This window comes from Sorex araneus, chromosome 3 (assembly GCF_027595985.1).
Source record: "Sorex araneus isolate mSorAra2 chromosome 3, mSorAra2.pri, whole genome shotgun sequence".
Lineage (NCBI taxonomy): Eukaryota > Metazoa > Chordata > Mammalia > Eulipotyphla > Soricidae > Sorex > Sorex araneus.
This window is the reverse complement of record NC_073304.1, coordinates 46,745,290-46,772,364: the sequence shown is the minus strand read 5'-3', so window position 1 is coordinate 46,772,364 and position 27,075 is coordinate 46,745,290. Positions and strand designations below refer to the sequence as shown.

General features: G+C 36.6%; 1 protein-coding gene across 7 annotated transcripts in view; it reads right to left on the bottom strand.

Moving 5' to 3' along the window:
- Nucleotides 1-3,221: 3,221 nt before the first annotated feature.
- DDHD1 (DDHD domain containing 1) overlaps nucleotides 3,222-27,075 on the bottom strand; it is a 75,481-nt gene continuing 51,627 nt past the window's right edge. For 4 of the 7 annotated variants that reach the window (XM_055131058.1, XM_055131062.1, XM_055131059.1 and 1 more), the window contains 6 exons: nucleotides 25,394-25,472; nucleotides 21,399-21,548; nucleotides 18,645-18,897; nucleotides 16,911-17,102; nucleotides 13,725-13,808; nucleotides 3,222-6,043 (listed from right to left, as the gene is read on the bottom strand). In XM_055131058.1, coding sequence (XP_054987033.1) covers nucleotides 5,862-6,043; nucleotides 13,725-13,808; nucleotides 16,911-17,102; nucleotides 18,645-18,897; nucleotides 21,399-21,548; nucleotides 25,394-25,472 — 940 coding nt within the window. In that variant the 3' untranslated portion in view covers nucleotides 3,222-5,861. The remainder of the gene's footprint in view (nucleotides 6,044-13,724; nucleotides 13,809-16,910; nucleotides 17,103-18,644; nucleotides 18,898-21,398; nucleotides 21,549-25,393; nucleotides 25,473-27,075) is intronic. The other 3 variants (XM_055131060.1, XM_004601747.3, XM_004601748.3) reach the window with 1 other exon arrangement.

The window sequence follows — 27,075 nt, the reverse complement described above, 5'->3', positions numbered from 1 at the left end:
GAATTTATATACTGTTTTTCACCTTACTCCAATAGAAGACCAGATAATCTTCCCGAAGAATAATTTCTCAATACATCTTTCAACTGAAGGGTGTGGAGGAAGCAAATTGTCACATACAAATGAAAAACTCTGAGACAACATATAATGCTAGGCACACTCCCACCCATATTCAAACACAAAGGCAGAGGAAACGCTCATGCTAATTATGTCAAGACACCGTTTTTTTTTTTTTTGGGAACACACACACACACACACACAGAATCACACACACTTTCTCTTAAAAACTATTGTTCCCCAAAAGTATATTTTAAAGTTTTTATCAGCTAACTTATGTTGGAACAATTTTTTTAAGTTACTTGTTATAAATTGATAAGGTCAATGTTATCAATACTGTGGAAAGGAAATATTAAGTATTTAACACTGTATAATTTATTTCCCTACCCTACTTGTGTGTATATAACCAGGACAGCATATATCTCTACATATATTTTAGTTTTCTTTTTCCTTGAACATTTGTTAATTTGACTCTATCATTAGCTGACAAGGGATCTTATGGAGTGTACTTGTCACTTGTTACTTACACTTATAAGTGTACCTACTTATAGAAGGTACTTGTAAATGAAGGAATCATTTGATGGGTTACACTACTGTGGAAAAGAAGAATTAGGGATAGTACAGCAGGTTAGGTGCTTGCCTAGCATGAGGTCAACCCAGGTCCATTACTGGCACCCCATATGGTCCAATCCCCTGAGGATCACCAGGAATGGTCCAAGTGCAGAGCATCACCAGGGTGGCCAAAACCCAAAATATACAAAAAAAAAAAAAAAAAAAGAATCCCACCAAAACCCAAACCAAATTAAACATAACCAGCATTTCTTTAAGTATATTCCAGTTGATTTTTTTTTTTTGAGGGGCAGGAGACTTAGTACAGTGAGTTACAGGGGGTAAGGCACTTGGGCAGTCTGGGTTCGAGATCCCCCCCCACACACTGCTGCTTCCAATTCTGGTATCACCAGAACTGATATCTGAGTGCAGAGCCAGAAGTAAGCCCTGAGCACAGCTGGGTGTGGACCAACACAAAACAAAACACTTTTTTGTTTGGAAAAACTCCCCTCTTCCCACAGCACCAGATAAATTCAAACTGCATTTAGTGTAGCAAAGGCTCTTAGAGATAATGATTTATAGTGATCCTTTAAATTTAGCATTTCACAAACTTATTTTCTGGGATATCTGTGGAACTTGCTTTGATAAATTTTGGTGTCTAACTCCTTCCAGCTTTATGATTCTATATTGTTGAGGAAAATGTTCTTGGAGACTTCATCACTTTTCTCTCAAGCTACTGTGCAGTCTTTCATTGAGGTTTTGGGCTGACCCTAACATGTCACCCCTCTTTACTTTTACCTTTACTACTGTTTAAAAGTTTTACAAAAAACCAAGACTGTTGGATTTTATCTGGTCAAGCCTCTACATACTCTGAAATTTTAGAACTCTTTGAAAACAACTACAAAAAGATTGAAAAGGATGCACAACCCAGACTGTTAACCAAGACAGCAATGGCAGTTTACTAAATGAGAACATGGAGCTGTAATTCTATACCTGCCATTCTCTAAACTGATAAATTCAACACTATTTTCTTGGCATCTTCCTTTCCCCTTGACTAATGCAAAGAGAGGATGTAGGGAGATAGTGTGGGTTGAACTGGCTCCCATCCACCCTAAAAGTAACACTGTTAAGAATTTAGTGGGGGTGCTGCCTGCCAAATCTGTTCTTCATAGGTGTGGCATAAGGTGGTTTTTTTTTTGTCATGTAGGTAAATTACCATAAAATTTTAGGATATTATAAACTTTGTTCAAGACCTAAATAGAAAAATACTGAATGCCTTTGTTTCAAATTTAGTCAGTGTACTATCTGATGCTGGGTAAAAGAGGTCAGGTCCAAGTTGAAGATAGGTAAGTAGTAATTTTTTAGGGTGTGGGTTATACCTGGTGATGCTCAGGGGTTACTCCCGGTGGTGCTTGGGGGACCATGTGGGAAGTCGAGGATTGAACACTGGCTGGCCGTGTGCAAGGAAAATAGCCTACTCTCTGTACTAGCCACGCTCTGGCCCCAGATAAATAACTTAAGAAAAATTATAGAAATGATTAGTTATTTCTCCAGTACAATTATTGTATCCTCTTTATAGCTGTCTTGACCCTTCTTTAACATCATATACTTTAGTCTATGCCAACAAAATTGTCAAATAGTTTAAAGTATATACTCAAATTAGTTTTCTCAGTGAAGTCTTGTTATCAGCTGAGAAGACAGGAATGTCAAACAATTATATTAATTGAAAAAATTAAATTATATGGCTGGTTTGAGGGTAGGGTGCTTGCCTTCCATGTGGCTGACGTCGGTTTGATGCCTGGCATCCCCTGTAGTCCCCAGAATACCACCAGGAGATCCCTGAGTGCAGAGCCAGATCAAGTTCTAAGCACGGCCGGATATGACCCCAAAACCAACACACACACACACACACACACACATTCTATAATAGGCCTTATGGTGAAACATCTAGGACCCAGGTTTAGCTATTTTTTTTTACCTTTCAATTTTGGATATAATGCATAGGGGACCAACCTGGGTCTTTCATTATATAAACTGTATGCGTCCACCCTTTGAGCTGTCTTCCCATTCCCTGGTCTGTTTCCATTTCAATTGGCTCAAGTGCCATCAATGGAATAATTTGTGTAACTGGGTGTGGCACAACACCGATCTTTACTTTTCCTCCTACTCTTTGGGGAATGTGAAGCTGGGGGCATACTGTACTCCAGGAAACGCTGCCCCCCTAGTGAGAACACAAAAGAAAAAAGGAGGATGAAGATAAATATTTACAGGTACTATCTAAGGGGTCTACAAAATGTTCCATGCGACAATTTCAAAAAGCTGACAGATGCTGTGTAATATGAGTAAAATATAAGCTTTAAAAACTTGCTTCACATATAAAGGAGTGGCTACTGGAAATTATGTTGTAAAATAGAACAGCACTGTAAGCACTATTACTGGTAAAAGTAAACTTAAGAACTAACCAAAGGCCTTAGAAAAGATTAATCTTAAAGTAATAATAAAGCAAGATTTAACCCCTAAGGTGTTTCACTAACCATCTGAGAATCTAATAAGTTGGATTAAAATGAAATGATCAGATCCACCACACTCAGAAGAACCATCATAGCATGTACACAAAATAGAGAATAAAATTTTAATGGTATCAAAAACAACTTTTTGGCTAATTTAGTACTTGCTGGAATAAAGTTGCAAAATGTTACTCAGTAACTGACTTAGCTTCTAAATCAAGCCAGAATTACACATACTCTGTATATCACTTGAGTATATACAAGTACATTCCATGATAACATGCAGAGACATGGAAATAAGAGTACTGTAAAATCAAAATCACCATCTCTATTGATGAAATAACTGAAAACAAAAAACACATGTTCAATAATCTAACATCTGATTTAGAAAAGGGGATTTTGAATGTTATTCTTTTCAAGAATTCAAGTAAGTTCACATGGTTAAATTTGACTTTGTTTTCTCAATGTGAAAAATAGGAAGCAGATATACGCCAACAGCTATGATAATATACTTTTAAACTCAATCAAATGAAAGGGTCTGATAGATTTTCTCTCTGCATGGGTACAAAGGGTTCTTTGCATTCTGGTAACTAAGGATTGTGTCCCCTAAAGCTTAGTCAATTTGAACGTCATACCACATACAGCAACATTTGCTCAAGTACCTTTAATGACACAGTCATATGAGACATGAATTTAGCTTGCCTGAGAACTAAATTAAACCAATGAAATAAACAGGGTGTGCAAATGACCTGAGTTCACAGGAGTCTAAATTTGAAAGTGATTACTTCAGCTTTGCTAAGAATCTCATCAAAAGCCTCTTATAGCAAGGGTTTCTTAGTGAGTTACTCATTTTGGTCACGAAGTCTTGGGATATTTTTCTAAACACTAAAAAGAAGTGCTTTATGTTGTGCAAATTTAATAAAAGGCCAAAGGCCAAGAGGACATTGATGGTGCTGAGTAAAATCTGTAAGTCACAGATCCTACCATCTTACAAAGAAAGGAGCAGGTGAAGTGTCACTAACCAACTTCTCTCCCAGTTTGACAATGGTGACTGGGAAGCTAAGAGAATCCTTGCAAGATAAGCAAAGACAGCACCTTAAGTGGAACCCAGTGGAAGCCACTCAGAAGTGAGGATTTAATGTGGCAGAGATGGCTACTGATGCCCTCTAAGTCTCCTTCTCTGTATGTGAGAAACCAAGAATGCAGAGAATGAAATACTGGTTTCACAGTTATTTCTCCAAATTATCAATTATAACTTGTCATTACTGCTTGCAAACTACCAAGAGGTTACATGTAAATTATTAGTCATTGAACGAGAGCATATAAAACAGTTTGCTTTCAATCTAAGTTCTTTTGATTTTCTCTGTAATCTAATTCAAGGCACTTCAAATGTTTTGGTGCCTTAGTTTATTAGCTAGCCTGTAACATCAGAGTAACATTTACTTACCTCAAGGAGCTACTACATAATTATTCAATCTGAAAGCACTTTGAGCTCCTCAGATGAAAAACACTGTGGAAACAATGATAGATCAGGAAAACTCTTCCTATGCCTCAGAATCATGATCTATTGTGCCTTATGTCTCAATCATATCTTCTTAAACACTTTAAAGTAAAATTTGTTAGTGGCACGCCATTTTTTTTTATATACATTTGGCACACAGATGTTTATGTACTTAAAATAGTCATCATACTCCCCATTCCAAATAAGTCTACAAAGTTTCCATTAATGAACTGTACTCATTATGGAGTACTGTCAAATTTAGAAAAGCTTAACTTTCTCTAAGGTACAATTGACAAAAACATTCCCCTCCCTTAAAGTAACGGACTAGTGTTATTTGGGTGAAACAGTAAGTCCCCCCCACCTTGGTTTTCGGGGCACTTCTGATAGTGCTCAGGGCTTATTCCTGGCTCTATACTCGGATATCACTCCTGGTGAGGCTTGGGGGACCAGTGAGGGTGCTGGAGATCAACCCAGTCAGCTGTGTGCAAGGTAAGTGCCCTTTCCCCTTGTACTATCTTTCTGGCTCCCGAAACTGCAAGTTTTTAGTGGAAAAAAAAAATACAGGAGTATACCACAGTGTCTATATATTCATCTGAAGAGTACAAAGATTAATTTCTGAGAAAAGATCTGAATATCATAGAAAATAAAGATGCTTCTTAAATTGTTTAAAGGAAATATAAAAAAATGTAATGTTTCATACAATGACATAAAGCAATTAGAGGTAATAAATTATACAGTAGCTCAAATATCTCTTTTTAGCATTAATCTTTCTAAACAAGTTAGAGTCAAAACACTTTAAATCCATTCTTCTTTCAAAGAAATTGTGGAAATATAAGCTTTCATAGCAACCTAAAACAATGATACCACCTTGTGATCACAACACTGGATTGTGACCATTTGGGATTACAACATATTTGTGGTTAATAGAGTCAAACTTGAAGATATCTTGATATTAGGGAGAAATTATATATTTATAACCCTTAAGTTTTCCCAAAGCTTCCTCACTTCCAGGTCCTTGTGCGGCTCTCTGCAGGGGATTTACTGGACTCACAACCAAAATGGTAGAAACGGTAAATAACTCCTTTTGGACTGGAAACTTGTTTTGTTTTAAATAAAGTGCTTTCAAATTCAAATATTTTCTTGCCCTAAGCAAAACTGAAACATACATAAACCTGAAATCTCCATATCTCAAACACATACTTTAAGAGAAAAAAAACATCAGTTTTGGGAAACTAATGTCCTTCAAGAGTTCAGATTGGATCTAAATTGGGTTTTGCATCATTATCCTGCTCATGTTTATACATGAAAGTTAAAAGAAAGAGTGCAACATCCAAGGACGACCAGTAGGCAGTATGCGATGTGACAGCTGACCAATAGCGGCTCTCCACAAGGCCTTCTCTGAGTTCAAAATCAATTCTGTGATCCAGTTCCACTAGAAAGAAAAGAAGTCAGCAAATAATTAAAGATTATAAAACAGAATGTTGTACACAAGTTTACTAGAAGTGAATAGAAAAATTTCGGTAATAGCAGTGATTCTCCTAACTACCATTTCTTCTTTCTTCTATTATCTAATTTAGAGGGACTTTCCATTCTAATCTTATGGGGAAAATATTCAGTAGCTCAGGATTCTAATTTGGTAGATTCCTTTGTATGTATGATCAGGCCAATACTAAGAAAGGAAGAAAACACAATGTTCAGTTTGTATCACAGGACTTTCAAGTTGATCCCCCTTATCCATCCACGGGAAAAGAGTTCCAATGGAATTCCCACTAGACACCGGAATTGACATATATGCTGTTTTTCCTACATACGTAGCCAGAATAAACTATAATTTATATATTAATGATGTTATGTTTAAAATAGTAATAAAATGTGACAATTGTAACAATATTTATAATGAAAGTTATATAAAATGTGATTTTCTCAAATATCTTGCTATACTTAATATTTTCAGAATTCAGTTGGGTTCTGAGAGGTAAATAAGATCATAGAAAGCAAAAAGGTGGATAAGGGTGGAGTACTGGATTAAAAAAACAAGATTGTATTGAATTAAAGAAACTAGGCTCAAATCCTGGCCTTCCCATTTAATCTTTCTGTCCAATCAAAAAATAAGGAAGAAAACCCTTTTGCAAAATTATGGGCCAAGACAACATGCCACAATGCTTGTGGGAGTCCAAGAGGCCATTGAAAGTCTCCTTGGGTGGCCTTCTATTCAGTGGACACTGTGGGCTAGAAGATAACCATTTATAGCTGTCCTCCCCACTTGGCTGAACTCTTCAAAGGCAAGCCCTATCACACTCTGGTCTCCATCCAGTCAGTACTAATGTGCGTCTGTGACATATAAGTACTCATCAAATGCTTAGTGAGTAAAACAATCTACTGAGTTACTGGGTAGGTTAAACAGGGAGGAACAACTGCAATGTTAACAACAATGCTATCCTCAAACAATTCAATGAACTCAACAGCCTTTTTAAAAATCAAACTCACAGATAGTCCTGGTAATTAATACCTGTCAGGAAAAAAAATCTCAGTGAATCCTTAACTATCAGAGAGGTGCAGTGGATTCATTTAATAAATCCTAAGAGATACAATACTAAGAAAAAAACGACCTTCTCATCTGTAGGAACACTTTAAGAACTTCCATCGAGGCCTGGGAAGACAAGTTAAGGAGCTGGAGTGCATGCCTGGAACTGCCCCTGGTATGACTAGGCCTGAGCAGCGCCACATCTCTGAGTCCTCAGACCTATACAGTCAGGCCAAATATTTCTGGGAGCAACATATCTAATATTACCAATATTAGATTAATATATTAGAGCAACATGTCTAATATCAGATCATACATGCTATTAATCTAATAATCACTGTCACTGTCATCCCGTTGCTATCGATTTGTTCATGCAGGCACCAGTAATGTCTCTCGATTGTGAGACTTATTTGTTACTGTTTTTGGCACATCCAATACGCCATGGGTAGCTTGCCAGGCTCTGCCATGCAGGCTCGATAGTCTTGGTAGCTTGCTGGGCTCTAATCATACTGATTTAATATTAATTAAATTAATGTTATAGTAATCTCATATTAATTTAAATATTTACATTAACCTAATTCTAAGTTGATATATTAAGTATATTAGAGCAATGTATCTAATATCTCCAGGTGCTGGAACAGTGCTGGGAAGGTTCTCCTCTGCTCCTGCCCCCTGCCATAAAATCAAACCAACAACAAAGAACAAAAATAAAAAAAACTTCAACAGAACCACAGAGTATTTGGAAGGATCTATTTCAAAGACAAAACAAAGATGACTAAATAATTACCTCACTGAAATCAGTATAAATGAGGAACTTTCGACAGGGATTCTAATGATCACTCATACAAAGAAAATCACCTAATTCTAAAGAATTATATTATTTATATGCTTAGCAGACCCCTACTTTATATAGGTAAATTGTATCAATGCCACTTAGTAACTTAGCTTTTCTGATAAAAAAAAAATGTCCATGGAACTTACCAAACATTGTCACCTACAATTTATACATAGCCCAAGCAGTCAGCATAAGTACCAATTAGACAGGGGGGAAAAAAACAGCCATACAAAATATTGACATAAGGTAAATATTTTTTCTTTAGATTATAAACTAATCCATATGGATAGGAATTAGCTGAAATCTGTAGTATAGGGATGGCAATTTTTTTTAATCCGTTATCTTTTCTATTCCATGGGCATTTGCGTTAGATCTTTTTAGGTACATTCAGATATAACATGAAGGTAAAGATGAAAATTAAAATTTTCAAGTATGATGAAGATGAAAGAGTCTGGGAAAAAGTTATTTTAAAAAGGGAGGAAAGGAGAGAAAAGGAGATAAGAAACAGGCATTAATATTGGTGCAGATCAAGTTATAATTTCTAAGAATTCATTCTCAAATGCCACTATAGGATGCTTTGTTTGATCAAGAATCTTAGTTGTCTTAATGTCAAAGAAAGGAGTTTTCCTGTTTTAACAGTTATTTGGATTAAAAAAAATATTCTCTGGAATTTAATAATATGCTTTAACAGTTGTATAATACTGTCTTTTATTGCATACATAGACACTCGGGTGTTAAATTTGGTATTTTCCTGTTACAAACCATCGTTCTCATTGCCTACAGTGGCTTTAGTGAGAATCAGTAACTAGACTGGCCCTCCTTTTTCTATTTATTGGTAAGTTTCCCTACTGAAATGGGAATATGCACCTGTTGGTCACACAGTATGCTCAGAGCTTACTCATGGGCTCTGAGCTCAGAGATCATTCCTGGCAGAGCTCTTGGGACTACATGTGGTGCCAGGGACTGAACTTGAGTAGGAGGTACAAAGCAAGTGCCCTACCCTCTGTACTATCTCTTAGGACCCAATGTGTACCTCTTTTATTTCTTATTGACTTTAAAAGGTTACCTCTTGTAGTCTTACTGCCAACTTAGTTGACCTCACTGTGTACTGGTTTTTTAGGTAAATGGATTAAACTAAGCAGGCCTGTGGCTCTCTCTCTCTTTTTTATGTAGAGCATGGAATTCCCAGGGAGTAATTTTATATATATATATATATATATATATATATATATATATATATATATATCAGCATTTCATATATGCTTTTGGTTTGATCTTAACCAAAGTAAGCACAAAACTAGATGGAGTAGCTTTTGACCTATTTTCTCATTATTACTGCATCAAGAATGGGTGGTACTACACAGGATGACAGTTTTCTCCCTAGTTCATCTCAAAAGTTAGATTGAAGAGAAACAAAACATAAAATTACCACTTTATGCGGTTTTCTTCTTTTTTTAAAATTTAGAATTTTTTTTTTTTCAGTTTTTGAGTCACACCCGGCGATGCACAAGGTTCACTCCTGGCTTTGCACTCAGAAATTACCCCTGGCAGTGCTCAGGGACCATATGAGATGCTGGGAATTGAATCCGGGTTGGCCTCGTGCAAGGCAAATGCCCTACCAGCTGTGCTATCGCTCCAGCCCCTATCCTGCTTTCTTTCTTCAGGGCTAAAACTCCTTTGCTTCTAAAGAAAGTAATGAGATTCCTGAATAACTGAAGCAAAAAGGAGAAAAAGTCTATTAGCTTTCTAAAAAAAATCAGCAGTAATTTTCTATATTATTTTAAAAACATGTTCTTTTTTCCTGCAGAGTCATGCACACTGGCTTATTCTTTCTTCTTTACTCCGCAAAGTGATTTTCTGTAATCTACAGCAACATAAAGGCAAAAATGTCATCAGTATTGTGCTTTCATCAGAGAATTCTCTTGTACACAGGTCTACAACTGAAGAAAAATTACGTACATAGAAAGCAAGCATCTTAGTAGTATAATGTGTACTACAGGGACAAATTTCTCCTATTAAAAATACGGAAGAATCTTAACTTACCCAGAGAGAAAATTTCAAAAAATCTTATAAAAAATCGAATATAAAAAGTTATCTACTTCTATAGCAATAATTCAGGCATAATTGCAAGTAAAATTGTTTTTGTTTCTAAGCAGCAGGTTATTTATTTATTTATTTATTAACCTAACAGATATTCTCAAGAAGTGATCTTACATAATTGCTCTGTCTGGCCCTGCTCATGTTATAATTACTTCCAACAGATATAAATCTGTGCTTTTTTCATATTTAAAGCAAAACTACTTCATAACATTTGACCTATAACCAAGAAACCCTTATATAACTCAAGTAAAATGCATAGCAGACTATCAAGTAACTAAAGCATTAGTAGAAAAACTGTTTACACATACTTGTGAAAGATTCATTTGTAATAAATATTAAGCTCAAACTTCTAGTTGGCTGATGTCTTATTTGTGTTGCTCAAAGCAACTATCTATTTTATGTCGTTAGGTACTCAGCATTCGAGAACTACTTATATTTTGTAAATTACCACAGTTTCAAATACTAAATTTAATAAAGCTCTCCAAGTACGTGATTGAGCACACAGGGGGAAGACAGGTTGGATCCCTGGCATCACTTGGTTCCCATGGAAAAGGATGTGTCCCTAGCACCACTGGCCCAGAAACAAAAACGAGAGACAAAATTCCCCATTTGATATTTGGAAAAAAAAAGAAAACGGCAACAAAATTAGTTTTATAATTAGCTGTCTTATATGCTAAAAAAATTTGTTTTCTCCAAAAATAACCTACCCCCAAATATAATGAAATAACAAAAGTTTATTAAGAGGGGCTCTATATAGATAAGTATAGGTTAATCCTGAATAAAAAAAATTAATCTCTAGATAAGGGTCAGATTCTCGGAACCCTCTCATTTTGACAAAAGGTTTTCCAATGATATTTGGAACTATTCTCTTCTACTCATCTTTGGTACGTCTTAAGAAAATGAACTTCTGGATCTCTACATTCTAGATCTCTACATGTGAGTACCACTCCTGTCTTTTGCTTATTCTCCTCTCCCTGCAATGTCTTTTTATCTCTGCATGTCCAAACACTTCAACAAAGTCTTATTTTCCCAGGTGAGAAAATTTTTCTCATTACTTAAAATTGATAGACTTCTTTATAAATATCTCTATTATGTGGTTCATCAAAAAATTTAGCATAATTATTTATGTCCTATCTACCTTCCTTATTAGTATATATTCTCTAAAAAATAATTACCACAGCGCACACACACATACATATGTATATATTGGCAGTTCCTGGAATCAAATTCAGGGGTCTCACACATGCACGTGTACGTGCATGGTAAGAGTTCTACACCACTGAGCCACATCCCTGATCTCAGTATTTAATATCTTTATAGGGAGTACTGATATTTGTTTCATTTAGTATCTTTTACAGTGATTACCAATGCCGTGGTAAACTTTCGGTAACTGCTGAAAGAGTGAAAATAGGGGACAAGTTTCCCATAGCACTGGAGAGAGTCTGACATACTTTGGGTTAGTAGTCCAATTGCTTAGGCAATTGGGATGGATTTAAGACAGCATATATAAGGGTCACTGTCACTGTCATCCCGTTGCTCATCAATTTGTTCAAGTGGGCACCAGTAACGTCTCTCATTGAGAGACTTACTGTTACTGTTTTTCGGCATATTCAATATAGATATGGATATATAAGGGTATCTTGGTTATAAGACAAATGTTATGAGTGGAATAGTTTTCCTTTAAATATGAAAAAGCACAAAGAAATTTATTTCTGTAGGAAGTGACTATGACATGAGCAGGGACCAGATAGAGCAATTATGTAAGATCACTTCTTGAGAACATCTAAGTTAAAGCAACAAAACTGCTGCTTAAAAAAAAAAAGGAAAAGATAAAACAGTCTGTTATACCAAGACACTATTTTGTTCCACAGAGTTTTAAAAAGGAAGGAAGGAATGCCTATTGAAGTAGTTTGATGATTTGTTTGGCATTATAGGTAGTTAGCTGATGCTAAGAATTTTTAAATGGTTATGTAAAGCAAAGCTGACCTCTTCATTTCCACTAAAGAATATGTGAAGATTATGTAATGGGTGTTAAGGCTAATATTAGGCATGGTTAGATAATCTTTTATGTTCTTAAGAGGTATCTGTTCCTTTTGAGCTTTTGGAGAAAAACATGCAAACATCATTTTGTTGTATTTCTTCCATTCTAAGTTTTTTTTTTTTTTTTTAGGAATATAGTAGTGGTCCTCCGCCCCTCTTGGAGAGCCCGGCAAGCTACCAAGAGTATCCTGCCTGCATGGCAGAGCCTGGCAAGCTGCCCTTGGTGTATTCGATATGCCAAAAACAGTAACAACAAGTCTCACAATGGAGATGTTACTAGTGCCTGTTCGAGCAAATCGATGAGCAACAGGATGACAGTGAGAGTGATACAGTGATGGTAGAGGTGGTGGTGAGTGTGTGTGTCGAGAGGGGGAGGGTGGGGCGGAGACTCACACCCAGTACTCAGGGCTTACTCCTGACTCTGAGCTTAAGGATCATTCCTGGTGAACTTGGGTGATCATATATAGTGCTGGGCATCAAATCTGGGTCAGCCACATGCAAGGCAAGCACCTTGCCTGCTGCACTATCTTCTCCAACCTTCAAGAAACTTTTTTTGGGGAGGGTGTTTGGGCCACACCCGGTGATGTTTAGGGGTTACTCCTGGCTCTGCACTCAGGAACTATTCCTGGTGGTGCTCGGGGGGCCATATGGGATGCTAGGGATTGAAACTGGTTGACCATGAGCAAGGCAAGTCCCTACCTACTACTATCACTCTGGCCACCCATTCTAGTTTTTTAAGAGAACAAGTTCCAAGTGGCACCGATGTTTTGCACTAAAATTTCTTATTCAAATTGAATATTGTCAAACATAAAAACAAACACCCCCCCACCCCTCCCACAATTTTGTGATTAGTATCAGGGTTGCTTTTTTTTTTGAAAAAAATTTGCAATTAAATAAATCGGAAACTTGGCTATGGTTAAAATGATTTAAAGAGGGAGAATGTCGACTTTTTGTTAGACAAAATCCAATACTGATGGACAAAAAAGGAATAGCAGCAGAAAAAGGAATGACTGATAGTAAGAACAATGATTTTATATTCTGAGGATTAATCTTTTGTGATACTTTTAGAATATGTTGAAAATTTAAAGAAAAGAATCTCTTGCATTTAATATTATTATTAAGAAGTAAACCTATCCTTCTAAATAACATGAATATTTGTGTTGAAACCAGTTATCAGTGATTGCATACATATAGCTCTAAATGAGAATATTACTATACATGAAATAACTAGGAATGATTAAATTCTTTATACTCTGAAGCCCTTTAAATATATACGCATATTATATGAAAAGAATAGTGAACCTCTTTGAAGCCTTGAGGATAACAGGAAAGAAAGAGAATGACTTAATGATTTTCTTCTTTCCCTAATAAAGTTTCTTTTTTGCAAGAGAATAAGACATATATTTTAGTGCTTTAAGTAGATAATCAATATTTAAGTTTCAGGAATGCCACTATTTAAGATGAGAAAATATAGGAAGAAAATATATATAGTCTATAGTGATAATATTCAAGCTGATCTCTTAGAAGAATTGTTGCAGTTTTTCAACAAGCAAAAGAACTCTGAATAGATCATTTTCACAGTATTCTGAATGCTATTCCTGACATATACCATACCGAGGGCATTATCTTTATTCTGCATTACACTTTCCGGAAAAAGAAGTTGTGGGAGATTAAATAACGATTCCTGAAGTCTGAAATCTGTGAAAAGAAAACACAAGATGCTGTAAAGTGTTGGCTGATGGATACAAATGGCCTTCAATGATGTAGTGGCCAAAAGTTAGAACAATGCTCCCAAATAAGCGATTAAACCTAGCATTCATAAAGAAGTATACACTTTGGATTTTATGAAGAGCTCTTCAATGGAAAATATAAGCATAATTAACTAAAATATATCACACAATCTTTTTAACACCCAGATACCCCAAAATCTACAGCTCATTTCAGTTCTAACTTAAAGGCAAATAATGCTGAAAGAAAGTGATCTCCTTTTCATAACGTTACGAACACAGGGGGATAGAAGAAATGAAATAGCAGAAGCAGTAAAAACACTAAAAATGAGCCTAGACTGTTCAAAGGAAATGAATAGCAGCTACATAAGATGCTTTGACTCGATGACAAAGTGTTTCCATAGACAGCACTCTTCAAAGCAACCCTGTATGAATCATGAATTTAAAGTTCACATTCTTCTTACTCTCAAACAGCAAGGGAATCAAAGTTGGCGGTTTCAGAATAAAAGGTCACTGAGAAACACTGAGGCAATCAGTGTGAGCAGAAAAAGTAAGAGAAAGCCAGAATTCTCCTAATCACAGTAACCGTACTTGAAAGACTACTTAAGAAAGATTTTATGATTTGCAAGATATAGCCAAGATAGGAATTATAACAGAGAAACAGTTTAAATCAGGAATACACAGAAGAGTATATTACTGAAGCAAGTTCAATAATTAGTAAGGCAAATCTTGGGGATTTGATTTGAAAGGCAGAATCCTATTGCAGCAGCAGTCTAATTTAATGTTTACATCTAAGTCTAGAATGATATATGTAATAATGAAGACTAATGATTAGTTGAGTCTTTAGTCAACAAGGAATTTACACTTGGGACAACAGAAACTTTATGTAAGGATGACAGAAAAAGTGTTTTGTTAAGCTAGCAAGAACTAAGTTGCAATACAACTATCTCTACCAAGTAAACATTGTTCTAACTTTTGGCCACTACTACACTGAAGGCCATTGAAGTAAACTTGGTAGAGATAGTTGACTAAAAGAATAGATTATCACTTTGAAATCACTGTTAAATAGTAAATAAATGAAAAAAATTTCTTTGAATAGCCTATTTTCTCTGTCTTCATTATCCTTATTTGGGTTATCCAGCTCTCTTCTTTATCCCTGATTTTCCTTAATGTTTACTAGCATCACTTAATAAACTCATAAAAAATATGTAAATCTTGTACAAGCAATAAAGTGAAAATATATTTCTGGGCAAGAATTTCCAAAAGAATTACAACTATAAAATTTTCATTACTGAAGACACCGATACAAGGTTATCAGAATAAAAGCTACTGGCTCAAATGGGAATATCAAACTCAAGAATGTCTAGTATAGTCTCTCCTGGAGAGAGGCTGACTTCAACAAGGCTGGTGGGTCAATGAGGACGCGGAGCTGCTCGGATCCTATAGTGCTAGGGATACTTGTATCACCCCAGGATGTTTGACGTCTTCAAGGTCACATCCTGTGGTACTTGGGGACACAGGCTTATACCAAGCAATGTGTGAAGACCACATGTTGCCAGGGATTGAACCAGAGATGGTTTGATGTGCTCTGGCCCCTGAAATTCCTTTTTCAGTAGGTTTTAAGGATGTCAGTAGATGCAGGTCATTTTAAAATTTAGAGCAGCAGACAGTAGAAAATAGAACAAAAATTAAACAAGGCCTAAGTATCTAAATAAAATGTTCAAAAGGTTTTAGAGAAATAAAGTAAAATTGTCCTCTTGCTAGAATTACAGAAAGAAGTCAAGCTAGTCTAAGAATTCGTCTTTCCTTAAGAAGTCAACAAAAAAGAGTATTTGTATCTTAGTCTTATTTTCTCATTTATAAAATTAGATTCTTAGGTTCCAATTTAGGCCTTTGGAAGGAAATATATACCAGTTGTAATAGTGTCTCACAACTATTTAAAATCTTAAACATGATAAATCCATGGGAAAAATTAGTTGGATGTCCATTTTAAAACTAAGTCTAGCATAATGATACATTTATTCACTAACTTCTTGAGTACCTAACTAGGCATCTCCGGTAGTAGTAAGGGAAAGCATACAGTGGATCATATATGATATAACCCTAAGGTTCTAAAATTAGAATAGATAAATGGAACCGTGAGATTAGGTGCAGGATGACTTTGCTATAGTAGCTTTGTTGTTGCTAGGTCTTATACATGCGAGATGAGACCTGTACCACTAAGTTATATTGTCTGACATAGCAGTTTTGAAAAAGCATCAATATGGGGGGGTCTAGGATATTGTCTGGGGTTGGTCCCCCCAAATTTGAAAGTATCAATACTAGATAAACATAGATTTGAAGCAATTACATAATGTTTACATATATCTTTTTTAAGGCTGAGAAGCCAGTTATATAAAAAAAGCTTTATAAAAATTAGGGGGTGAATTTACTTTGTAGAAATTTGTCATATGCCTGTTTGCTCTGACCCAATACTTGGGCTGCAGAGATATTGCAGCAAGGAGGGTGCTTGCCTCACATGCAGCCTGTCCAGAGTTGATCTTTGGCATCCCATGTAGACCCTGAGAATGCCAGGGGTGATTCCAGAGTACAGACCCAGGAGTAAACCCTGAGCATTCAGGATGTGGCCGGAAAAAAAATCCCAAAACAAAACAAGACTCTGATGATTAACCTTTTATGGTTTTGTTTTGGGGCTACACCCCGTTGTGCTCAGGGCTTATTCCTGGCTCTAGACCCAGGAATTACTCCTAGTGGTGTTCAGGGGACTATATGAGATGCAGGGAATTGCACCTGATTCAATGGCATGCAAGGCAAGTGCCCTATCCACTATACTATCACTTCAGCCCCCTGATGATTAATCTTATTTATTAATTTACAAGGGAAGACAGTAAAGTTCTGTTTACCTGGGCGGTATTCTAAAAATCTAAGCAAAGTAATAAAAGTTTTTTTTTTCTTTGAAAATTATGACTTAGATTTCAGAGTTAACCACTACTGTTAATATCTTAATCCTCTCTGCCCTTCTCAATTTTAAAGTTAAGTTTCTGTAAACTTAAGAAACAAACTATGAACTGACATGCAGAATCAAGAAAGCCAGAACTGCTGTGTGGAAGAGTCTGTGTCGCCACAGTTGTAGTGGGAGGTGAGCAAACTGGCTTCTTCTCCTCGTCTGTTGACTCTTTTGCTGTCTCAGATGGCTGGGCTATACTTGCACGTCCAAATCTTGAAAACAGCATTCCTCCGAGTCCTTTCCCAATGCTAGCAGCCCCTGTGTTTTCACAAAACAAGGCAGTTATTTTGCTGAATGACACCACATGCAACCCATAATTGCAGGCAACTGGCAGAGGGACCAACTCGAGTCATGTTTTTCCAGGGTGGGAACATAAGCAAATTACAGTTTATATTGTAGGTTTCTAAATAGAAATGGTATTCAGCAGAATGAAAGCCATACAAAATTCTATTAATCTTACCAAGGAGTAGTTTCTGTAATATTCAAGTGATCACTCAAGGATAAAAACTTCAATAACTATGCACGCGCTGACATGAGTGTGTGGTTACTTCTGATATGCTTATTACTGAAGTTAAGTGAATATGTTACAAAAGGTTATCAAACAATCCATAAGTAAGACTAACTGAAATATACAATGGTTCAGTAGATAAAGTCCATTTATAGTGCCACCTTGTGGCATTTTTGTATTAAGTCAACTTGTAACCTAAATCAACAGACAAATTCAAGAACTAGAAAATGATAAGCTTCTGTGGGACACCAAACACTGTGGCTGTTAGTGGAAATCAGAGATAAAATAAATATCCTTCTTTCTCAAAGGAAGGGCAGGAAGGATATAATTTGAGACTCCGAGAATAGAGATCAGAGAAGTGGCTGGTGAGGGCACTCTCAGAATTTAATTTGTCTCATTCACACATTAAGGTGATTATTAAAAACTATATGACTGAAGTCTGACTGATAGCACAGTGGGTAGGGTGCTTGCCTTGCTGGGCTGACCTAGGTTTGATCCCCAGTCCTCTTTATGGTCCCCTGAACCTGCCAGGAGTGATCTCTAAGTGCAGTCGGGAGGAGTCTGCACTCAGTCCTGAGTACTGCTGGGTGTGGCTCCCAAACAAAAACAAACAAAAAAACACACATGACTTGCCAGCCCTCTCACAGAAAGTGGTAGGGCTATGACTGAAATGAGGGACTTGGGGCTATAGAGATAGTACAGTGGGTATGGCACTTCTCTTGCACTGGATAACCTGGGCTTGATCCCCAGCATTGCATATGGTCTCCTGAGCACTGCCAGGAGTGATTCCTGAGTACAGAGCCAGGAGTAACCACTGAGCATCACCGGGTGCGGTACAAGAAACAAAACAAAATAAAAATAATAGACTTGATGCCCAGACCTTTTCTTATCTATCTTATTTTCTGAAACTACAGAATCTGATCTAATCAGAGAATCTGATGGCTTCTAAACGTGAACAGGATAGTTAATTCCAACCTGGAGAGTAATTTGATATTTAATAATAGATTATTTCCAAGTAAAACAAATATAATGCTTTTATTAACAGTGCTTGTGTTGGGGCTTGTATTGGGGCTAGAGAGATAATAAAGGGGTTAAGAAGCTTTGCCTGCATTTGGCTGACCCCAGTTCTGTCCTGGTACCACTGGTCTTCTTCCTGGTCTCCTGAGTAATGCCAAGAGTGATCTCTGAACACAGAGCCAGAAACAGCCTGAACAACTGCCAGGAATGGACACTCCCCACCCTCCAAAAAGTGTTTATATTTATTGATAAGTAGCACATAAGAGACAAATTACCTAGTATGCTTGCTTTGCCTATATTTGTTATAGATTCCCCATAGTGTCGGCGGGATAAGACTGGTGAGGTTACGGGGCTTGGTACTGTTGAAATGCCTTCGTTCTCTGAAATTGAGGTAGTTTCTTTAGCTGGATGGAGAAAGCTTGGCTTCATACTTTCATAAGGTAGAGGATTTGAAGTATTATACCAGTGGATTTGGACAGGCGAGATGTTGCTGTAGTGTTTCAGAATTAACGGTTCTAATCTATAAGCCTTGATTAAAAAAAGTTCAAAGAAATATAACATTATGACAGAGTGCTTGGAATTTAATAAACTTCATTTATTTGTATTCTTCTGCATGCTCAATAAATATAAAAGAGGTGATTTAAAAAAAAAAAATCCCGGGGCTGGAGCATAATACAGCAGGTTGCTTGTCTAGCACGCAACCGACCCAGGTTCAACCCCAGACAACCAAATGGCCCCTGGAGTCCTTCTAGGAAAGATCCCTGAGCACAGAAGTAGGAGTTGGTCTGAGCACCACAAGGTCAGGCCCAAAAACCAAAACCGCAATACCTGTTGTTTTTTTTTAAACATGCATTCCCTATTTGCTTATTATTAATATTATGTAGTTTGTTTAATTACATATTCTTAAAAGGGATAAAAATTATGGCTTTAAATATAGGTTTACAGTTACTAATTGGTTTTCTGGAAAAATAAGACTGAATTTTTTTCTGTTCTGTTGTTCTAATAACAACATTATGCCAACTTCACAATCCAACTTGAAAACAGTAAATAGCAAAAAATATTTGCTGGAACACTGCAAATAAGATTAATTTTAGTATCACAGGCGTCTTTGCCAAACTCTATTTTATATAGTAATAGAGTAAATGACATCATAGATTCCAACATGACCACTTATCATGTGAAACAGGAATGGACCTGGTGGCAGTCTTCCCAAGTTCACATTCTGGCCTCTGTCACATATTAACTGTGTGGTTTTACTGATCAAGTTACAAGGTCTCAAAGTCACATGTTTCTGAGTTGTAGAAAGGAGATTAAGATTTCTTATCTCACAAGCATGCTGGGAAAAGATAACACTTCCTAGGCAATGTCTCACACAAACTGTGGGGAAAAAAATGGGGCCAGAGCGATAGTACAACGGGTAGGGCATTTGCCTTGCACGTGGCCAACCTGAGTTCAACCCCCAGCATCCCATATGGTCTCCCAAGCACCGCTGGGGTAATTCCTGAGTGCAGAGCCAGGAGGAACCCCTGAGCATCGCTGGGTGTGACCCCAACCCCCCCAAAAAAGAAGTACTCAAGTGACAGGCATACATACAGCCATGAATCTAACCCATCCAACTTGTGCTCCCGGGAGCACTACCGGGGTCCAAGCAGCACAGATCAGATCATCAGGCCTGTTCCCACAAAACTGCCTCAACAGGAGCAGCCCTTCACCTTGCTACAGCCCCACTGCAGTGTGGCCTCTATTTAAAAAAAAAATCACAGGAAAATATAAAATGAATAATAGAAATCATTTATAAGTTTGGAACTCTCCTAAACCTTTATAACAAAGTGTCAAACTGCACAAAGTATAGGACACACACGGAGAGCTTAGAGTGCAGATGTACACTCGGTTTCAAGTGATCAGAGAATGAGTTACATTGCAAATTAATGAGATATTTAAAATGTATTTGGGTTTCACAGATCTTTTAGCTATCTTTTAGCTAGGTTCCTGGCAACCCTAAAGGTAATGAAATATTAGTATTTGCCTCAGATAATCCTGAATTGGTCAAGACTGCCTATATATAAACTTATAACCCAATTCAACGAAATTCCAGCTCAGTGAGATTTCTTAAACATAAGTGTTCATTCTTTAACAGATTTTCTAAGATTCCAGTGTTCAGTCAATGATTTATTGACTTGGCATTAGCCATGGCATTTTGAAAAAGATTTCCCACAATTAAATAAAGCTGCTTTTCAGAGAATAAATGCTACTATTTAAAATGATTTAAGTTTGGTTATATGTAGCCTTGTCTCCAAAAGAATTAGGAAAGCATTTTTCCCCCACCTAAAATTGTACTTGGATTAAACTATTTTCTTTGATGCTTATATAAGTGAAATTATTTATGATACAAGCATCATAGAAAATTCAAGTCAAAAAAAAGCTACTAGGCTATGGCCTTCACTTTTTCATGTTCCATATAAAATATTTAAATAGTTTCATCTAAGAGGATCTACCAAACTTACGTCAACACAGTTTGCTTTAGAGAAAAAATGTACATAAAGTGAGAGTTAAAAATTACGGTGACTAAGTTACTGATTTTAAAACTCCAAATACTCTTGCTGTCCCTTGTATTAACTGTCAAGGCATAATATTTTTGCACTAAGCTCTTAGACTATAAGCACAACAAAACATATCATCTTTCAGGTTTATTTCCTAAACCCTCAATGAACTAAAACAAAAATATTACTAAAAATTATAATCCTATGTAAATATAATCATAAATATGAGCTCTTTCTAATGAATTTAGATGATCTGAATCAGGACTGGAGGGACAGTACTTGTGTTGCATGCAAACAACATGGGTTCAATCCTGGGCACCCCACAAGGTCCCCTGAGCCTATGAGGAGTGATCTCAAACACCTCCAGGTGTGGCCCCAAGCAAACAAACAACAACCCAAAACCGATTATCTGAATTATCCTACAAGACTTCTCATAAACTCTTAGGAACAACTTTACATTAAGGAAAAATGTCCATATTTGTAACTCACCACTGGATCTGTAGGATGAAAAATATTTAGTAACCGGTTACAAATCTCTCTGGGCAAAATATGATCTTGACTTCCAGAGTGTCCTGGTCGGATGCCTCGCAATGCCAAAAACACTGCTAGAGGGGATCCCATGCAGAAGAAATTCTCAACCTAAAACGACCAATTCATCCTAAATCAAAAATGATAAAATGTTTTTCTTTTTTGTTTTACTTGTATTTTAGGTAATAGGATTATCCAACAGTGATACATTTCATGGTTTTCTTGTACAAGGTCACCTTATCTTCACCATCATCAAAGGGTCTAAGACCCTCCTCCACCACAATCCTTGTATCACATTTAGCCCACCTCTTTCTCCTTCCCTGCCCCTTCACTGCTTGGAAATTTGTTTTGGGTTCAAAGACTACACCTTGTCATTATTCAATATTTTCCACTCCCATGTTTTTTTGTTTCTCTATATAACATACATGATCATCTGGTATTTGTCGTTTTTACTCTTATTTACTTCACTTAACATAATGCTATTCAGTTCTATCCAAGCTGCAGAAAATTGCAAGAATTCATCTTTTCTTACAGCTGTGTAATACTTCACTGTGAATAAGATAGCAACTTCATTCACTCATCTTTCACTGGGCATTGGGTTGTTTTCACATTCTGCTTCTTATATAAAGTGCTGCCATGGAAACACAGATGTGCATATGTGTTCTTGAGTTAATGTTTTTTATGTTCTTGGGGCAGCTGCCAACAAGTGGAATTATTGGGTCATATGAAAGCTCTATTCTTGCTTTTGTTTGAAAACTCACCATACTGTTTTCTATAGACACTGAATGAGAAGACATTTCCGGCAATAGTGAATGAATAAATGTTCCTTTCATTATATCCCCTTGTCTTTGTCATTGATTCTTGTGTTTTTGACAAGTCATCCTCACATCTGTGAGATATCTTATCATTTTTATTTGTATTTGCCTGACAATAAGTGACAGTGAACACTTTCTCATATGACTATTAGTCCCAACTATATCTTCAATAATGTTTTTTAAAGAAGTTGGATACAGCATAGTAATATAACAAAATAAAAAATAAGACAATTATTTCCATATACAGTTTCCTTTTTATGAACTTTATCTAGATGGTATCTGCATCATTTGTTAACTATATACTGATCATTAATCTAAAGTCTTTTCAGGGGAAATTTGGTTATCATTACATCTAACAGAAAATGGAAAAGGATATGGGAATAGAGCAACGAAGATCACTTCATTGTGTAAGCATTTCTATACTCTAATCAAAGATTTTTTAACCTACTATTCTGTGTGAAGTACTGTATCGGGTGCTGTTAAGGATTATAGGGACCAGTAACTCAAAGAGTCTGTGAGAAGGCAGAATGAAATAAGATCTAAGAAAATAATAGAGTACTGTAAGAGGGAGGAGAAATGAATAATTATAAATCCATGGGCTTACAAAAATGGAAAAGCTTCATGGTCATGAGAGATGAAAGATGAGAGTTAAGTGGGGGCATGAGGCGGGAAGGAAGGATGTTCAGGACTGTTTCCAGAAGGGCATTCTAGAGTCAAATGAGCAGAAGCAGGTAAGAAGTTGGATAGGGTTGAAAAACCGGGGAAATTCAGCTTCAAATGAAAATGTAGAGAATCTTAACTTTTTAGCACATCTGGACATCAGTACTTGTACATTTATTGTGGGGGTCACACTAGTCATATTTGGGGCTGAGGTCAGCCCAAGAGGTGAACAGGACAGGGTGACTGCAATGCTGGGGATCAAATCCAGGGTCTCATATATGAAAGGTATATAGTCTACCACTTGAGCCACATCGCTGAACCTTTTCTTTTTTAAATACGTAGTAAAGGAGAATTGAAAAAGCAGGTGAAGGAAAAGGGAGCCTGAAAGGAAAGTGAAATAAGATAATGCAGTGTCATGAAAGTAAAGGAGGACATGACTCAAAAAAGCCATGGTCATCATCACTTGACTAGATATAAAACATAGTACCTTTCCTCCTAAATCTGTGTTGATGAGTGAGACAGCCCAAACTCATCTTCTACCCCTCTCATCCCCAACATCTAACAGTCACTCTAAAAGACTCCAATTTTAATACTTCATCTCATCATCTTTCATTTACTTTTTAAAAGCTGGTAACAGTCTGCCAAACACCAATATTTCTTTGTTTTGGGGTCACAACCGGCAGTGCTCAGGAGTGACTGCTGGCTCTGCACTCAGGAATTCCTCCTGGTGGTGGTTGGGAGACCATACGGGATGCCAGGGATCAAACCTGGACCAGTCATGTACAAGGAAAGCGCCCTACTTGCTGTACTATTGCTCTGGTCCTAATTTTAAATGCCTTAAATCCTTTCTCACAACACCACTGGAGTAAAATTTTTATTTCTCAATATAAAAGTATATGAGTACCTTTATATTAAAGAAGGTTTGAGAAAGTTTTCACTGTTTGTTTTTAAAGGACTAGCTATATATTTGAAGGCTGAAGAAAATCTTAAAAAAATTAAAAATATTTTAAATTAACAAGACAGGGGCTAGAGCAATAGTACAGCAGGTAGGGCATTTGCCTTGCATGTGGCTGACCCGGGTTTGATTCCCAGCATTCCACATGGTCCCCTGAGCACTGTCAGGAGTAATTCGTGAGTGAAAAGCCAGGAGTAACCCCTGTTAATCGACAGGTGTGACCCTCCCCCCAAAAAAAACTAACAGGGCCACATGAAAACACCAATTTCTTCAAGGAGGAAGGCCATTTTTTGTAAAATGAGGAAGGAACATAAAGTTTTCTCTCCAGTTAAAACCATGACATGAAAGAAGACTTTTCCCTACTGATCAATTATATTCATGAAATGAAGATTAAATATAATAGTGGTAGTAGAGATGGACTTAAAATTAATGGGGATGCCATTATCCTTTACCATGTAGTTTTTAAATGTGTAAGTTTTAGTGAAACATGTACAGATAATAAATATAAGTTATATAAAAAATTCTTAAACACAAATAAGTTATCTATTACTTAGCTGTAGGTGATATTTTCCCCTATTATCAGGCTATTTTTGACATCTAGGCAACTTTTTTTTTTTTTTTTTTGCTTTTTGGGTCACACCTGGCGATGCACAGGGGTCACTCCTGGCTCTGCACTCAGGAATTACCCCTGGTGGTGCTCAGGGAACCATATGGGATGCTGGCAATTGAACCCGGGTCCGCCGTGTGCAAAGCAAATGCCCTACCAGATGTGCTATCGCTCCAGCCCCTATGACACTTTTTATTCTTGCAAACTCCTGTTCTTGGCAGTTCCATTCTGATCCTGAAAATCCTAGTAGTTTGTTTTATGTCTTTGAGAAAAGTCTTCCCACTGGTCATATGAAATACCTGCTTCAAACTAATAAGGGGCATCCCATACCTTTTGCTTTTGCTATATATTTCTCATAGTTAGAACTACCAGCTTTCTATTCTTGATACGTGTACATTTATTTTTCTTACCACCTGCAACTAGATGGTCACAGTCACTGGGTTTGTTAATTCCAAATACTAAATATTTCCCAGATTTTTCTTTCCCCACTATTTGAGAATACTTGGTATTTTGTGCAAGTACTATGAATTTATAGCAATCCATACCCTTTGTGTATATTGTTTCTTTTTAAACAGAAACATTACTCCTCTTTCTTTCACCTGGCAATATTTTTGCTTGCAGAGATCAAGTACAAATGCCATTTCTTTGTAAGCCTTTCCAGGCAAGACTAAAATCTCTCTCTCCTAATAAATCATATTTTACATGTTGCTGATACAGCACCATAACACTGTTTAAATATCTCGAGGATTGGGAGAACCATCTTATTTATTCTTTTTTTTTTGCAATTAAGTAGTTATTTGATTATTTATCAATCTTATTTAGGTTTAATTTGAATTTTTATTAGCATGCTTCAAATGATACTTGAAAAAAATGTACAGAGATAAATATCAGTAGTTAACAGAAAACCTACTTTTCTTACCTTAAATTTTAAGGCAGGGGTTTGCATTATAGATGATGATGCCTTCAATCCATGTAGTCGTTCTTCTATTTCCCTTAGCCTAGGAAGCAGTATGAAATTATGTTCAAATTCATACTTATAATTACTAGTTTACTAAGGTATAAAGAAAATGATGACCCTTTTATCCAGTCCCTCAGACTAGCCACTTATCATTTCATAAATATACCTGTGGTAGTATAGAATGTCTATCAAAGTTTATTAAATGATTAGTGAAATTAGAGTACCAACTGCTAACTGGGGATCCTTTAGTAAAATGTGAGGAATACCAAGTAGAAATAATATTGACATTATGCCAATGTCAATATTACATATACTTCTGTGTCTGTATTTATGTACCTAGTAATGAATACCAGCTATCTTTTTTATTTCACTTTTCCCTCACCAACCATTAAGACGTAATTGCCCATACTGTGATGAACCATAGTTTAACCAACCAGTTTCTGATGAAAATTTGAGTTATTTCTGTATTTTGATGTGACAGGATTTTGTACTTACATTTAAATTGAACTAAATAAGAGTGATTAAATACTTTAAAAACTGGATTTTATATGTATTCATTGCCCTGCAGCTTGTAAGACATGGCATTTCTTTTTGACACATAAAATGTATAGTGTATGACATTATATTAAATCCTTAAGACAACTTTTGTATAACTAAAACAAATCCAAAGCTTCGTAAAGATTTTAGTCAATTGCATTTGTTCTTTTTTTATATTCATCATCATCATCCCACTGACCGTCGAATTTCTCGAGTGGTCTCAGTAACATCTCCATTCATCCTAGCCCTGAGATTTTAGGAGCCTCTCTTTACTCCTCCTTCCCAACGATGTTGCATTGGAGGCACTTTCAGGGTCAGGAGAATGAGAGCCAGGATTGTTACTGGTTTTGGCATTTGAATACACCATGGGGAGTTTGCGAGGCTCTCCCACGTGGGTAGGAAACTCTCGATAGCTTGCCAGGCTGGCAAGCTGGCAATTCTTTCGGTAGAATTCCAAAATATTTTCCTCACTTTTCAATGCTGTAAATATTCTGAGCAATAAACATTTATTATCTTTACAATGTGAAGAGTGAAATGTAGTAAAATACTCAAGTGCCAGGGCCAGAGATACATGGCCAACCCAGGGTGCCCTGAGCTTGCCAGGAATGATCCCTGAGTGCAGTCAGGAGTAAGCCCAGAGCTTTAGTGCATAGCTGAGTGTGGCCCAAAAAACAAAGACCAAAATGATGCTTTACTGTTCTATTAGAACCAATTAGCTAACCATAAAAAGGATGAAAAGGTATTAGAAACTATAATAAATTTAGATAGGAATGTAATAAAGAATTAAAATACAGTATTCAGGAAGGTCAGAGTGATCACACAGATAGAAAATCTGTGAAAAATTTAATTTCCATAAAAAAGACTTTAAAATTATTTAAAAAATAAGAGAGGTAAAGGACCAACTCTAAAGCTTAGAAGATTAGTTTTCAGCAAGAACTCTACATGGTGATTCAGCTTAGATTAAGTCTGAGATTTCACTTCCAATGAATTACAAAGTGGGGAGAGTGGGGTGGGGTGGGGTGGGAAGAAAGAAGAGAGAGAGGGAGGGAAGGAAGGAGGGAGGGGGGAGAGAGGGGTGGGAGAGAGTGAGAGGAAGAGGGAGAGCA